Genomic DNA, 13,655 nt, shown 5'->3' with positions numbered 1-13,655 from the left:
GATGATTTGCTTGATTTCTATATCCTATGCCCATTTTTTCCTACAAAGTAAAGTTCTTTAACGTGAAAATATTTAGGAAATCAGGTAGAAAATGGTTTTGGGATTGAGAAGGAAGAACTTAGGGGTCTAGGATATTGTGAAATTCATGGAGATGGAATGAGTTTTCAAGGTTTTGGGTTATAGATCTTGATAGGGGAAAAAGAAGACGTTTCAATTCGTATAGCAGTGTGGATACATTATTTATACATGGTTATATAGAACATATACAATATCTATACGTTGTAATTTGAATTGGTTTGTGAGTTTATGCATGATTATACAAAGCATATATATATATATATATATATATATATATATATATATATAGCTATACAAAACAGTTGTTTATATATAGCTATATAAAACAAATACAATATTTATACATTGATGATACAGTGGACTACATCGACGGCAAACTAGATGATACTAGATGCATGGACTCTGTAAGTGGCAAACTAGTTTATTTGGTCCCAACTTTTAACGGGAGGGGTATATTTGACTATTTTGACTAACTGAGGCAAAGTTAACCAATAAACTAAAGTAGAAGGATATATTTGACCTTTTTCCCTAATAATGTAAGGCCCTATAACGGGCTCAACAATTAACTTTTATTTTTGTTTTGGTATTTACAAAGTGGGGAAAATAGAAGTAAAATTTTCACAAATAGCTACCTTTTAGCACCTTCTAACAATCTATAACTACATATTCTATATTTACAATTCGTAACTAGATGACTATATATTTAGCTAGTAGTCGGGTATACCAAAATATAGCGTAAATATAGCGAAAATACAGACGCGAGGCTAACTGACACTATTATATTTATGGAAACAAAATCTGTTCCAATTTAAATTAAAATCGGTTCTATTGTTCCCTGATTCACGCAAATATCTTCCCATTCCATATCTGATTCCATATCTCATTCAAAAAGGTAATAAATTCAAAAAAAATTGAATTCAAAAAGTACAATATGTGTTATCCGTCATTCTGGTTTATGCTTTAATAGTTGTATTTCGTATATATTTTGGCCATATTTTAGTTGCATTTTGTCTGATCTGGTATATAATACTTATTCTGGTTTACTGTTAACTATATTTGATATATATTTTACATATATTTGAAGTGTATTTAAATGAAATTTTAAATTTTGTAACACACTGTAATTTAAAAAATGGACTTATGGAATCTATCTGAGTTATATTTTTTACGTATATATTCACTGTATTTAAATGGTTATATATATACTACTTTGTTAAATGAATACATCACAGATAATGAAAATGGAATTTATGCATTGAAAAAATAACATACTTGAAAGAAACAACAATATAAAAACCATAAGGTGGTGTTCAATATTAACCATCCTAAAAAACATTACTGCACATGAAACAATATGTCCAAAATGAAAAAACAGCAACAAAAGTCGCAACCAACTATGCTACTATTCAACATGAAAATCAAAAACCCAAAATATAGGTTAAATACACGGTAAAAAATTAAAAATCAGTATAGAATCTTACTTTATTTTGGGAATTAGATTTGAACGTGAGTGAAATTAATGAGTAGTTAATTAGAGATAAAAAAGGAAGTTGAAGAGTTGTAAAACTTATTTGAAATTGGAGGAAAGTAATGAATATGGTGAATAATGGCGTGTATTTAGGAGGTAGGAGAGAGACACGTTTTTTTGGCTTAAATTTAGGGGAGTGAGAAGTTATTAGATGAGTGGTAAAAATATGGTAGCTATGTGAAGTAAATATGTTATATTTTAGCTACTAAATATAATTATTGAAAAGTTTAGTTATGTTCCATAAATAGGTAATAATGGAACCTATGCCAAGTAAATTTTACAAAATAGAATTTCTTTCTTAAAGTTCAACTTTAAATATGAGAATGAAGAATATTTTCGTCTGTTTTCGTACTTACGCGTGGCATCTTGCTCTCTCTTATATTGGATTGTATTTGTTAAGGATTGACACATCTGGAAATGATTTGTTAGTATATTTATTAACAAGTAAAGTTAATGTAAAAGAGAGAATGTAGTAACGAAAATTGATGTGGTTGAAATTAGAGTCATTCATAGTAATGTTTTAGGTTTACCTATTTAAAATATATTTTATTACTGATCGGAGTTTCACTTTGAAAGACAATTATCTAAACCCAATCATATTCTTGTAAAAAATGTTAAAAAGAAATTATATAGATCCAAGATGGTTAAAAGAATTAGGTTACATCTAATTTCTCATCATATTTATGTTTTTTCTCCATTAAAGGAAATTTTACTCTTTTCAAGTTTAGTAACAAATATAAAGAACACATATTTCAGAAAATTATTTTTCAAGAGAAAATAAATAATATTTGAGAACGTAATACCAAAGTGAAATTATCAAATATGTGAAAATAATTGAAAGTAAATGAAGAAATTGGAAGGAGTTAGTATGTAAACTTAAAAAAGGAATATTGATCGAAGATATTGTGATTGTCGTCATAAAAAAGAAGAATATTAACTTTATTTATGTTAAAGTAAATTTATGCATAAAATGACAGTTACATGGACAAAGAAACATTGATCTTTAAGGAACTGAAAGAGAAAAGTCTAAGTAGTGATATGTTGGATTGAATGCTTTGGGAAAAAAATTCTATCCCTTTTTCTTCCTCTCATTGTTTTACAGAATATAAGTCAAATAAACCTTTAACCCTAAAATAAAAGGGATGATTGAAAAAAAAAAGGGGTAAATTTTGTTAGTCTTGAGAGGCAAATTTGAGCAAGTTCTTCAACGATAAGCGCATATTTAGGACCAATTTTAAATTGAGGGTAAATGTATTCTATTTCTCATAGTTGAGGGACAAATCTAATTCTGTCCAGCAATAAAAAGGGTATATTTAGGATGAAATTTAAACGGAGGGCCAATTAAGTAATTTTATTTCCTACGGTTGAGAGGCATTTTTGGCCATTTTACCAACCGTTTAGCATTCAAAGTGGTGATGTAATATAGTGCCATTTGAAGTAAAATTTCATTTTTAATCATTAAATATCTTTCAAGCACTCTTTATTAAATTTTGTAATCATTTATCATAGTAAAATTTGTTTAATTTTTTTTAGCTAAAACAATGCTAAATTTACTCTATTTTAAATTTATATGATCATTCTCATACTTGTCCAATTCATATTATACGATAATTTTTGCTTTTATACTTTCTTTTTTGGTAACTAATCATTTCCATTAATTACCAGCATAAACATTACAAAGCTTGTAGCTTTTATACTTTAATCCAAAATAAATAGTGTTTTACATAATAAATGAATGAAATATTGATTTTTTTCTTTCAAAATTCCCTATTTAGTGTGTTTTTATGTAACCAAGAAATCATATTAAATATGTATTATTTAATTATAAAAAATGTCGTAAGAACGCATATCACTTGCTAAGGATGATTGAGTTTCTTAAAAGGTATGCTCAAGCTAAAAATACTAAAATATGGACCAGCGGGAGTTCTTTTTAGCGCTCAAAGTTCCAAATAATAGTTACTTGTCTATTGTACAATTATTTTCTGACATTTATTAAGTCAGTACTTTCTTTCATGTTCCCTGATATCCATATTTTTCAAAAGGAAACGCATATAAGTATCCAAAATAAAAAAATCTAGAATAGAAACCAACTGGAATATACAATTTTTCTATTCGTTGTTGGATGCAAGTTGTTTGTGCATCTGCATCCAGATTGTTCAATTTTCTATGGAGATTAGGAAATGATAAATTGAATAATATTACAGGTCGTTTGATTTATGGACTAAATAATCCCTAAATTATAATCTAGAAATTATGATCCTTGGATTACATTATCTTACCTAGGCGGTGAGATAACTTAATCCCAAATTTGATGAAATAAGGTGGGATATTCAAAATTAAGATTGAAATTAATTTTATTTTATGTTTAATTGACGGTATAAATTAATCTCAAAATACCATCAATCAAATACCCTATAAATTTAATTACAGACTTAATCTTGAATATCCCATGTTATTTCGCAAACCAAACGACCAGTTAGCACTTTATGACTGAGTAAAAAGATCCAATTGTGTAGCAAAGAAAAAATCCAGATACTTCTAGTTGTCAAAGCTGACAAAATGGACAGCACATGTGCTTTTCGACGTTTTTCAGCCCTACAATTAACTCTCAGGGTAGAAGGATATAATAGTTAAATCAAGTGTAACTTTATTAAGCAGCTACAATATAGCAACCTGTAAAGCACTTTATGACTGAGTAAAAAGAGCATAAAGCACTAGAATAGACTAGAAATAGAAATGGAAAAATAAGTTTACTGGGCAAAACATGTACTTCCTCGTTCACTTTTTTCTGTTTAAAAATAGATTTTCATTTTTACTTATTACTTTTAGCATATTAAAAGAAGATAATTTTTTTTCTATTTTATTCAAAGTATTAATTACTCATTTTAAATCTTATTATAAAAAATATACACCAATTAATATGAATATATTGATAAATTATACACTTTATTTATTATTTCTTAAATAGCGTGAAAAATCTAAAGTGGACGGAGGGAGTATATATTTTTCTAAAAGAAAATAGAAAGAAATTGAACACGTAAATAGAGAATTTGCATCCTAAAGCAGGCAAAATAAGAAAGAATGTTGTTCAACCAATGAAATGAAGCCACAGCTTGCAGGTGATGTTATAAAGTGCACGTGCATCAAAGTTAATGGACTCCTCTCTATTTTCACTGGCCACTGAACAATCTTATGTTGGCAAAGTAAGATCCGAGAAAATGATAAAAATGGTCCTTTAATATAGTCTTAAAAATATATTTTGAGCAGTTTTGCTTGTTTAAATTTGTCAAAAGTGAATATTTGTCGATCAAATATTAAATACTTAATGAGCTTTACAAGAAAGTCTCATCAAATTCTAGAAATTACAATATTAAAAATTACACTAGACAGAAAAAATAAATAAAAATAAAGTTATAAAAAATAGCATCTCAAAAAAACTGCATTACACTCCAAAAATAGACAAAAATGACAAATTATACTTCAAAATGTAAGTTCCCACTAAATCTTCTTTTTTCATAATATCCGTCAAGTCTAACAAACGAAATATCTGACGAATACAAAAAATATTCATTCTTGACAAATTAGAAAAAAACTAAAATTGCTCAAAATATATTTAGGAAAAAAACTTTAAACTTACTCCCAAAAACAAAGAACTATTTTAGTCATTTTCTTTATAAGAAGATCCTCAACATTATATATATATATAGAAAGAGTATATGAATGTTTATATATAGCTATACAAAATAAATACAATATCTATACATCGATGATAAAGTGAGCTACATACTGCAAACTAGAAGCATGGACTCTATATGTGGATTATTTCCCCAATAATAATCTGTTCGATAGCTTTTGCGGCATTCGTCTTTATCCCAGGTTCAAATTAATTTTGTAAGATTTTGCTTTTCAAAACTTGGTCTTTTGACTTGCAATGAAAAGGTAAAGAATATTGAAGATGATTTGCATAGACCGTTCAAAGAATACATCAAATGTTCGATATCTTATGTTGAAGTGGTTGGAAGCTAGTACCGATTTAATTTCTCTTTTTTGTTTCACCTTTGTTGTGGGGTTTTGCTTTCCACACACTTTATACGGATGAATAATTTTTATGAGGTGTTTGATCAAATTTTTTAGAAAAACGAGGAGTAGTAAAAATAATTTTTTAAGCTAAAAATAGCTAGCTTTTTTGAAAAGTACTTTGAAAAAATTGAAAAAAATACACTAGACTATTTAAAGACAAAACACTAATTGTTGCTAAAAAGTGCATTTCAAATTAATTGGCCAAACACAAACTGTTTTTCGACAAAAGCTTATTTTTTAAAATAAGCTGATTTTAAAAACTTTGTCAAACAAGCTACTGATTTGCTACGTCGTTATTTAACGAGATATTACTTTCAATATGCATAAAAATAGAAAAAAATAAGAGGTTCCTCGTAAAGTTCAGATGTAAAAAAGATTAGTTTAATGGGCAAAACATGTATGTATTGTGGAGTTAATGCAAGGTCTTTAAATTGTTGGAGTAATGTAACTTCTTTGAATGAATGAATTCTATTCATTCATGACAAACTCCTCATCTTTCAATGCGTTTTCTTTGAATGAATGAATAAACTCATTCATGATAACTTATGTTGTTAAACATCAATAATGGATGTATCGATTTTTTTAATAGCGTATTGTCCGTAAATGCTACACAACAGTATTTCCCTATAAATTGAAAACCTTTGAGAACATATCAATACACCAACAAAGAACACCAAAAATATCTTATTCCTCTCTTCTTCTCAAGTTAGCTTGGGCAATTGTTTTGGGCAACTTCCAACTTTTCGATTCGAGTGCACGTGTTTGGAAGAGCCTCGAAACCGCAGGAGCGGCTAACGTGAACAATTTGGACGGCGTCAAGAGAAAATCGCTTTCAAGGAAGTGGCTTGAGATTATACGATAGTTGATTCTATCATTTTATTCAATTTCTGATTGATATTGTTAATATTTCCAACAAGTATTTTTCTAAAAGAAAATATAAAGAAATTGAAACACGTAAATAGAGAATTTGCATCCTAAAGCAGGCAAAATAAGAAAGAATGTGGTTCAACCAATGAAATGAAGCCACAGCTTACAGGTGATGTTATAAAGTGCACTTGCATAAAAGTTAATGGACTCCTCTTTATTTTCATTGGCCACTGAACCATCTTATGTCGGCAATGTAAGAACCGAGAAAATGATAAAAATGGTCCTTTAATATGGTCTTAAATATATTTTGAGCAGTTTTGGTTGTTTAAATTTGTCAAAAGTGAATATTTAATGAGTAAAACTGTCCATCAAATATTAAATACTTAATGAGCTTTATAAGAAAGTCTCATCAAATTCTAAAAATTACAATACTAAAAATTACACTAGACACGAAAAATAAATAAAAATAAAGTTATAAAAAATAGAATCTCAAAAAACCTGCATTACACTCTAAAAATAGATAAAAATGACAAACTATACTTCAAAAAGCAAGTTCCCACTAAATCTTCTTTTTTCATAATATCCGTCAAATCTAACAAATGAAATATCTAACGAATACAAAAAATATTCATTCTTGACAAATTTAAAAAACTAAAATTGCTCAAAATATATATTTAAAGAAATACTTTAAACTTGCTCCCAAACATAAATAACTATTTTAGTCATTTTCTTTATAATAAGATAAGATCCTCAACAAATGTTACTTAATGCAGAAGACAAGTACTGCACCACACAAACTCCATTAATAAATCTCTTGCCTTCAGTATCTCCATTTCCATTGGACCAACTCACCACCATTGTTGAATTCAACAGTAATCATTCACTTGCTAAAAATAGGTTCAAACTCTTCACAAAAATATCTGCTCTTTAGTTCTTTTCTTGCATAAATGGACCCTACCTGTTCTTCCTCCTCCACAACATTAAGAACCAACTTGGTCCTATTATTAATCCTCCAAAAACAAATGTTACTTAATGCAGAAGACAAATATTGGCACCAATCAGATTATAGTGTAACAATAAGTATCTTTTTTCATCCTTAATAAAAAAAATAGAGCTCGAGCTCATTATGAAATCGTCTTTGTAAGGAGCATTTTATTCCATGAGATTTTTCGGTGCAAATTCATATTGTCCTAATACGAGCACCAGACAGTGGGTTGGAAAAAGAACAAATAGTGGCACTCCACAAACACCTTTAGGGGTCGTTTGGTTGTAAGTTCGAAAGTAAATTATTCAGGTATTAGAATCAGCATAACTAGTACTACCAAACATGGTTGTTTGGTAGTATTTTAGTTGTTATGTATAAAATTTATAGTACACTAAGTATTATCAGTTTATAATCTCGCATAACTAAAACAAAATAAATTATGAGTCAATTTGCCTATTATTTTATTTTATTTATACATAGTAGAAAAATGAAATAATTAATACACAAATAACTAGTACCCCTTAAATTAATAAAATCTCTTCTCTCTGCTCTTTCAATCTTTAGGATAGAACTCTTGTCTCATTGCTGTTTCAAAGAACCAAATAGAAAATGCTTTCCAAATTGAACTTTATAATGTTCATTTTTTTCTTTTAGGATGCTTTTCTTTTGTACTTAAAAGTCAAGTTTGATTTCTGACCAACTCTTTTGTCATTTTAGATTATCTTGATCATTATCATCTTTCCGTTGTCTTTCTAATGACTGGTAGGATATATATATATGTTCTTCATTCTCAACTCAACAACACTTTCTTTTGGCTAATCCACTTAATCCTCGATTAAAGTATAGCACTTGAAAAGTTAATACCAATTAAAGAAAACAGATTTTAAAAAAATTGGAAGAATAGCTAAGAGGTGTATTCTTGACAAAACAATATGACCTGAAATTGTATAACCAGATGAGAAGTCACTGCTATTGTAATCTTGACAAAGGAAAAAGAGAGAATGAAGAACTGTGTCGATGTTTCTAGACATGTGGATTCAGGTTAAGAGGTTAAATTTACCAGCCTGCCATTCCTGTCAAATTACAAAATTGCCCTTGGTCTTCCATGCTATGATTCATCTGTACAGTAGCAATCTCCATTTCCATTGAACCAACTCATCACCATAGTTGAATTTAATAGTAATTGGCATAATACTGTCCTAGTATGCTTCTAATTTTGAGTGTGTATAAATAGGCATCTTAACTTGTATAAAGTTGAACACGTAAACACAAATGCTGACGTAGCGCATAAGTTTAGAGGTGTGTAGATGATTAATTTGTAAGTTGGAGTCTTCAACTATCAAAGTGAAGATAAGTTGAAGCACACTATAGGTGTACGGCCTCAAAAGAGGCATCTTGTGATTGAGGGTCAAATTTGACGACTCGTTTATGTATTATGTCATAGTAATTCAAAGTTTCAAACTGTCACAAAAAAGTTCAATTTCTTCACAAAAATTTTCTTTACTAAAAAAAAGTAAATGGACCCCACCTGTTCTGCTTCCTCCTCCACAACATAAATCTCTCAGAAACAACCTGGTCGGTTCCTCAGCTATCTTTGTCATTTTCAGACAACCATACAATAAAATAAACAAAAAAATGGAGCTTCACGTAAAAAACTCAACCGACTTAACACAGTTGTTTTCAGTAGATATTTTTCTGTTTCTATGTCGGCGTTACCTATATATATCTCCCTTAACCCCCTTAACTGACCATTACACATCCTTGCAAATTCTACTGAAAAAAAAAAAAAAAACATGAAACCATCAGATGAAAACCAAGAATGTCATAATACTACTGAAATGGACCCTGAATTTGCAGTTATGTCACCAATTACTTCTCCTTTGATCAATTTTGAATCTTTTGAACAGTTAAGTGTGCCACAGCCTATGGAATGTTTACATGGGACACAAATTCCACCATTTTTATCAAAGACTTATGATTTAGTTGATGACCCTTTATTGGATTCTATTGTTTCTTGGGGTAAGAATGGTGAAAGCTTTGTTGTATGGGATCCACTGGAGTTTTCAAGATTGGTTCTTCCAAGGAATTTCAAGCATAGCAATTTTTCCAGCTTTGTCAGACAGCTTAATACTTATGTGGGTATCATATCACTTTAACACATAGCCACAAAAAAAAAGTGGATATTGTGTTTATCTCTCCCTCTTTTTTTTTTTTATTGTGATTTTTTTTTACTTGTATGTAATTGTTGTTTTGGAGATTTTCATGTATTTTTGTTTTTAGTTTATGTTTGATGTTGTAATAGAATAACATGGTCAGTGTTCGTGTAGGCGATTCCAACTTGTTTGAGACTGAGGGGTAGTTATTGTTTCTGTTGTAATGATTTGTAATGGTCACAATGTTGTTAGGGATGTAAATGTAAATAGTGTTTTTTTTTTTTGCGTTGTAAATAACATTAGAGGAACGATTTTTCTTAGTAGTTTTCGGTTTTCTTTGGTACCTTGTAAAGATATTAAGTGGTTGATTCTTAAGGAAAATGATAAAGAGGTGCGCTGTTCGTGATTTGGGCTTGTAGATAAAGCATCTCTCTGCAGGAGGTTCATCTAATTCTGCAGGTAGAATTTTAAGGTTCCAAATTAAATAACTTGTTTAAGCTTTTCTGTAATGCATATATGGTTTTACTGCAAATGATCTGCTGATTGTGTACTTCTGGTGTAAAATGCAGCTCCTGGAACTCATGAAAAATTGTCAGCTAGCATCTGGTTTTTATGTAAAAAGTTTCATTTTTATATGAAATATGACGTATTCATGGTATCTCCGAATTCATTTTGAATCACTTTTGGTTAACGTTGTTCAGGGATTTCGCAAAATCGAAGCTGACAGGTGGGAGTTTGCGAATGAAGGGTTCTTGAGAGGAAAAAGACATTTGTTGAAGAACATACAGAGGCGAAAGTCAACACATCAGGCTGGGAGTTCGAGTTCTTCTGGATCATCCGCTGCAGTAGATGAGATTGAGAAACTCAGGAAGGAGAAGAGTTTGATGATGCAAGAAGTAGTTGAATTGCAGCAGCAGCAGCGTGGGACGGTTCAACAAATGGAAGCCGTTAATGATAAGCTTCAGGCTGCAGAACAAAGACAGAAACAGATGGTTTCATTCTTGGCCAAGGTGTTTCAGAATCCCACGTTCTTGGCTCGCATTCAACAAATGAAGGAGCAAGGAAAAATTACTTCTCCAAGAACAACGAGGAAATTCGTCAAACATCAGCCACATGATCCCGATAGAGTCGGGTCTTCCATGGAAGGGCAGATAGTCAAGTACAGGCCTGAATTTCAAGACCTTCCAGAAACTGGTGTAGGAATGGAAGCTGAGGGACTGATGATGGAACTTGAACTTCTCAAAAGTCCAGATCGGGTTATAGAAGGAGCTTCAAACGTTAACCCTGATGTCTCTCATTTTGAAGGGAAGAATGTAGCTAGTCCTCAATTAGAAGAAATGCCTGAGTACTTTGTCGCTTTCCCAGAGGAGTTGGGGAAGGAGAAGAACATTTCAGGTATTGAAAGTATGGTGAAAGAAGAGGAATTATGGAGCATGGAAAATACTGGCACTGAGTTATGGGGTAGTTATAGTAACTATGTCCCGGACTTCGGAGTTAGTTCTGGTTTGTCAGATTTGTGGGATATAGATCCCTTGCAGGCAGCTGGAAGTTCTGGTGTTGATAAGTGGCCAGATGATGAGTCTCCTTTTGGTCAGTCTGAGAACCAAGCCAACCAGCCCAAGAATGATAGTTTTTAGGATACTAGCCATAGTTTAGTTGATGGGACATAATATTGAATGATTAATTATAAATTTTTTGTTGATAATTACTTTCGACTGATTCTTTTCTTCTATTTTCCCCTCGTCCTTGGTCTGCAATTTTCTCTGCTAATTGTGTTGACTGTGAAGATTTGATGGCATAATTTGCAGATATTTCCTGCTAACATATACTCTTTTAAGTTGTGAAATGTGCAGGTTTGCTGCGCTGGAGGGAAGTATGTGACTTCTTCTGAGAATTCGGAACTGGTATGACATTGCTCACTCAAGTTTTTCCGGGTAAGGAGACCTTGTGGTGACTTATGATATGATTACTTGATGAATTGTTACTTCACCATAATTCTTTGACATGAAGCTGAATAACAAGCGTACATGGTGTACAATTTTTTATTCTTATCTTGGGCCTTATTTAATCTCAAAAGCTAGCTCGGGGGGAGGATTTTCCAAGATCACAACCCATTTCTTCAACCAATGTGGAGATAGTATTAGAGTCGGACCTATTTCAATTCTTGGTTTATCCTATGTTCGACCCCATGTTATATTGTCCACGCTTTAAATGTCCAGTCACGGGCATGCCAGGAGGGGCGAGAGGTGTTAAAAGTCCCACGCCAGTAGTGATTCTTAATTGATCTCCTTGTATTTGGGGAATTCTCATCTCATGAGCTAATAGCTTTTGGGGTTGAGTCATACCCAAGGTCCATTTTCTTAATATGGTATCAAACTCGAACTTTGGCAAGCCCGTTTGTACGATCATCTTCTCTCTACCTACTGTAATGCTGTCTTTCTCTCAACTCAGTCCATTGAACCGCTATGAGGCTCTTCTCTCTCAGTTCAGCTTAATCAGCCATAAAATTTGCTCTAGGCCCACTCCTTAGCCAGTTGAGCCTACTCTCCTCAGTTCCAGGCCCACTCTTCAGCCAGTTGAGCTTGATTGTTGTCTCCCAATATCATGTCTACTCTTCAATCTCCTGAAGGAAAGTTAAAAAAGATGATCAGTCCACATGTAAACACCAGAACTCGGTTACACGTGCAGGAGGGTGTTAGAGCGCTCATCTCTTGTCGGTTGTGTAAGAATTTCCAGAAGGTTATGTAATGTAATGTCTGGTACACTGCTACCATTACCTTAAGGTTCTGAATTGGATGCTCAGATTATTTCACTCTTGGATTAGTGCATTAGCTTTCTGTATTTTGTCTCACCAAGCTCCGTTGGTTGCTGAAGTTTCTCTCTCTCTGAGTGAAATGAGGGAAAATGGGGAGGTGAATGAGCGTATCTCCTTCAGGCGTCATGATTAACTAAACCCAATACATAGATTCCCTCATAACTAATCCCTGTATTACTAATACCTGCATAACTCTAACCAGCCACCAAATGACCCCTTAGTTAGAGTTGTGCAGGTATTAGTAATACAGAGATCAGTTATGAGGGAATCTATTGTATTATTTATGCAGGGTTTAATTATTCATGTATTAGTATTTCCATATTCTATCCTACATAAAATAATACATACATTTCCTCATAACTTATACATGTGTTTGTTATGTGGGTTTCTAAATTGCAAATTAAACACCGTATTAGGTGTAAATTTTATCCATAGCAAAAGAATGCTACCAAACATGGTATTACTTTACGCAGGATTTAGTACATGAATAACTTAGCTCCTAACCATCTACCAAACGACCCCTTGAGGTTCTGAATTGGATGTTCAGATTATTTCACACTTACGTTAGTGCACTAGCTTTATGTATTTTGTCTCATCAAGCTCCGCTGGTTGCTGAAATTTCTCTTTCTCTGAGTGAAATGAGAGAATGGGGACGTGAATTAGCATCTCTCCTTCAGGCTTCCTCCCCATTTTCCAACCATAACCTACCGAAAAACTCTTTAGGGACTGTGTTCATACTGTCCTAGGTAGTTTAATAAAGGATTATAAGAAAGACGAGGTGGAGGGATGGGGGACTCTAGCGGTGTTGGTCGAGTCAATAAGTTTGTTTTCCCTAAGGTGCTGCTACAGGAATTGTGGGTGGGTGTGAATTTCTTTGACATGGCCCGGTATAACTTCGAGCCGTCGTTTGGAGTATATAAGAAAGAAAAAAATCCAACACCCTCAATTGTCAGATTCAGCAGGCTGATCTGATGACTTTCTAATCATCTGGAAGATGAATTCGTGCTTTGTGGCACTATCAGTTTGATAAGTTACCTCCATTTAAACAATAATGCTTATATGAGGTGCTTGAAAATAGGCAATGGAGTGCAACTCTTGGAGATTAATTATAAGGGGAGACTCACAGGAAATGAGTCGAGTGAAAGCAGA

At 32.0% G+C, this 13,655-nt stretch overlaps 1 protein-coding gene across 2 annotated transcripts; it reads left to right on the top strand.

The window, feature by feature from the left end:
- The first annotated feature begins 9,053 nt into the window (after positions 1-9,053).
- LOC132057415 (heat stress transcription factor A-3) lies at positions 9,054-11,423 on the top strand. 2 transcript variants are annotated; one of them, XR_009415143.1, is made up of 2 exons: positions 9,054-10,150; positions 10,393-10,531. XR_009415143.1 is itself a non-coding variant. In XM_059450012.1 (2 exons), the coding sequence occupies exons 1-2, from the start codon at positions 9,332-9,334 to the stop codon at positions 11,326-11,328; spliced, it is 1,278 nt and encodes a 425-aa protein (XP_059305995.1). In that variant the 5' UTR covers positions 9,113-9,331; the 3' UTR covers positions 11,329-11,423. The 2 variants fall into 2 exon arrangements, 1 of the variants encoding a protein (XP_059305995.1); XM_059450012.1 differs by having other exon boundaries at positions 9,113-9,673; positions 10,393-11,423.
- The last annotated feature ends 2,232 nt before the right edge of the window (positions 11,424-13,655 follow it).

Source organism: Lycium ferocissimum, chromosome 5 (assembly GCF_029784015.1).
Source record: "Lycium ferocissimum isolate CSIRO_LF1 chromosome 5, AGI_CSIRO_Lferr_CH_V1, whole genome shotgun sequence".
Classification (NCBI taxonomy): Eukaryota; Viridiplantae; Streptophyta; class Magnoliopsida; order Solanales; family Solanaceae; genus Lycium; species Lycium ferocissimum.
Note: the sequence above shows the minus strand (reverse complement) of the source record. Positions and strands in the feature narration are given on the sequence as shown.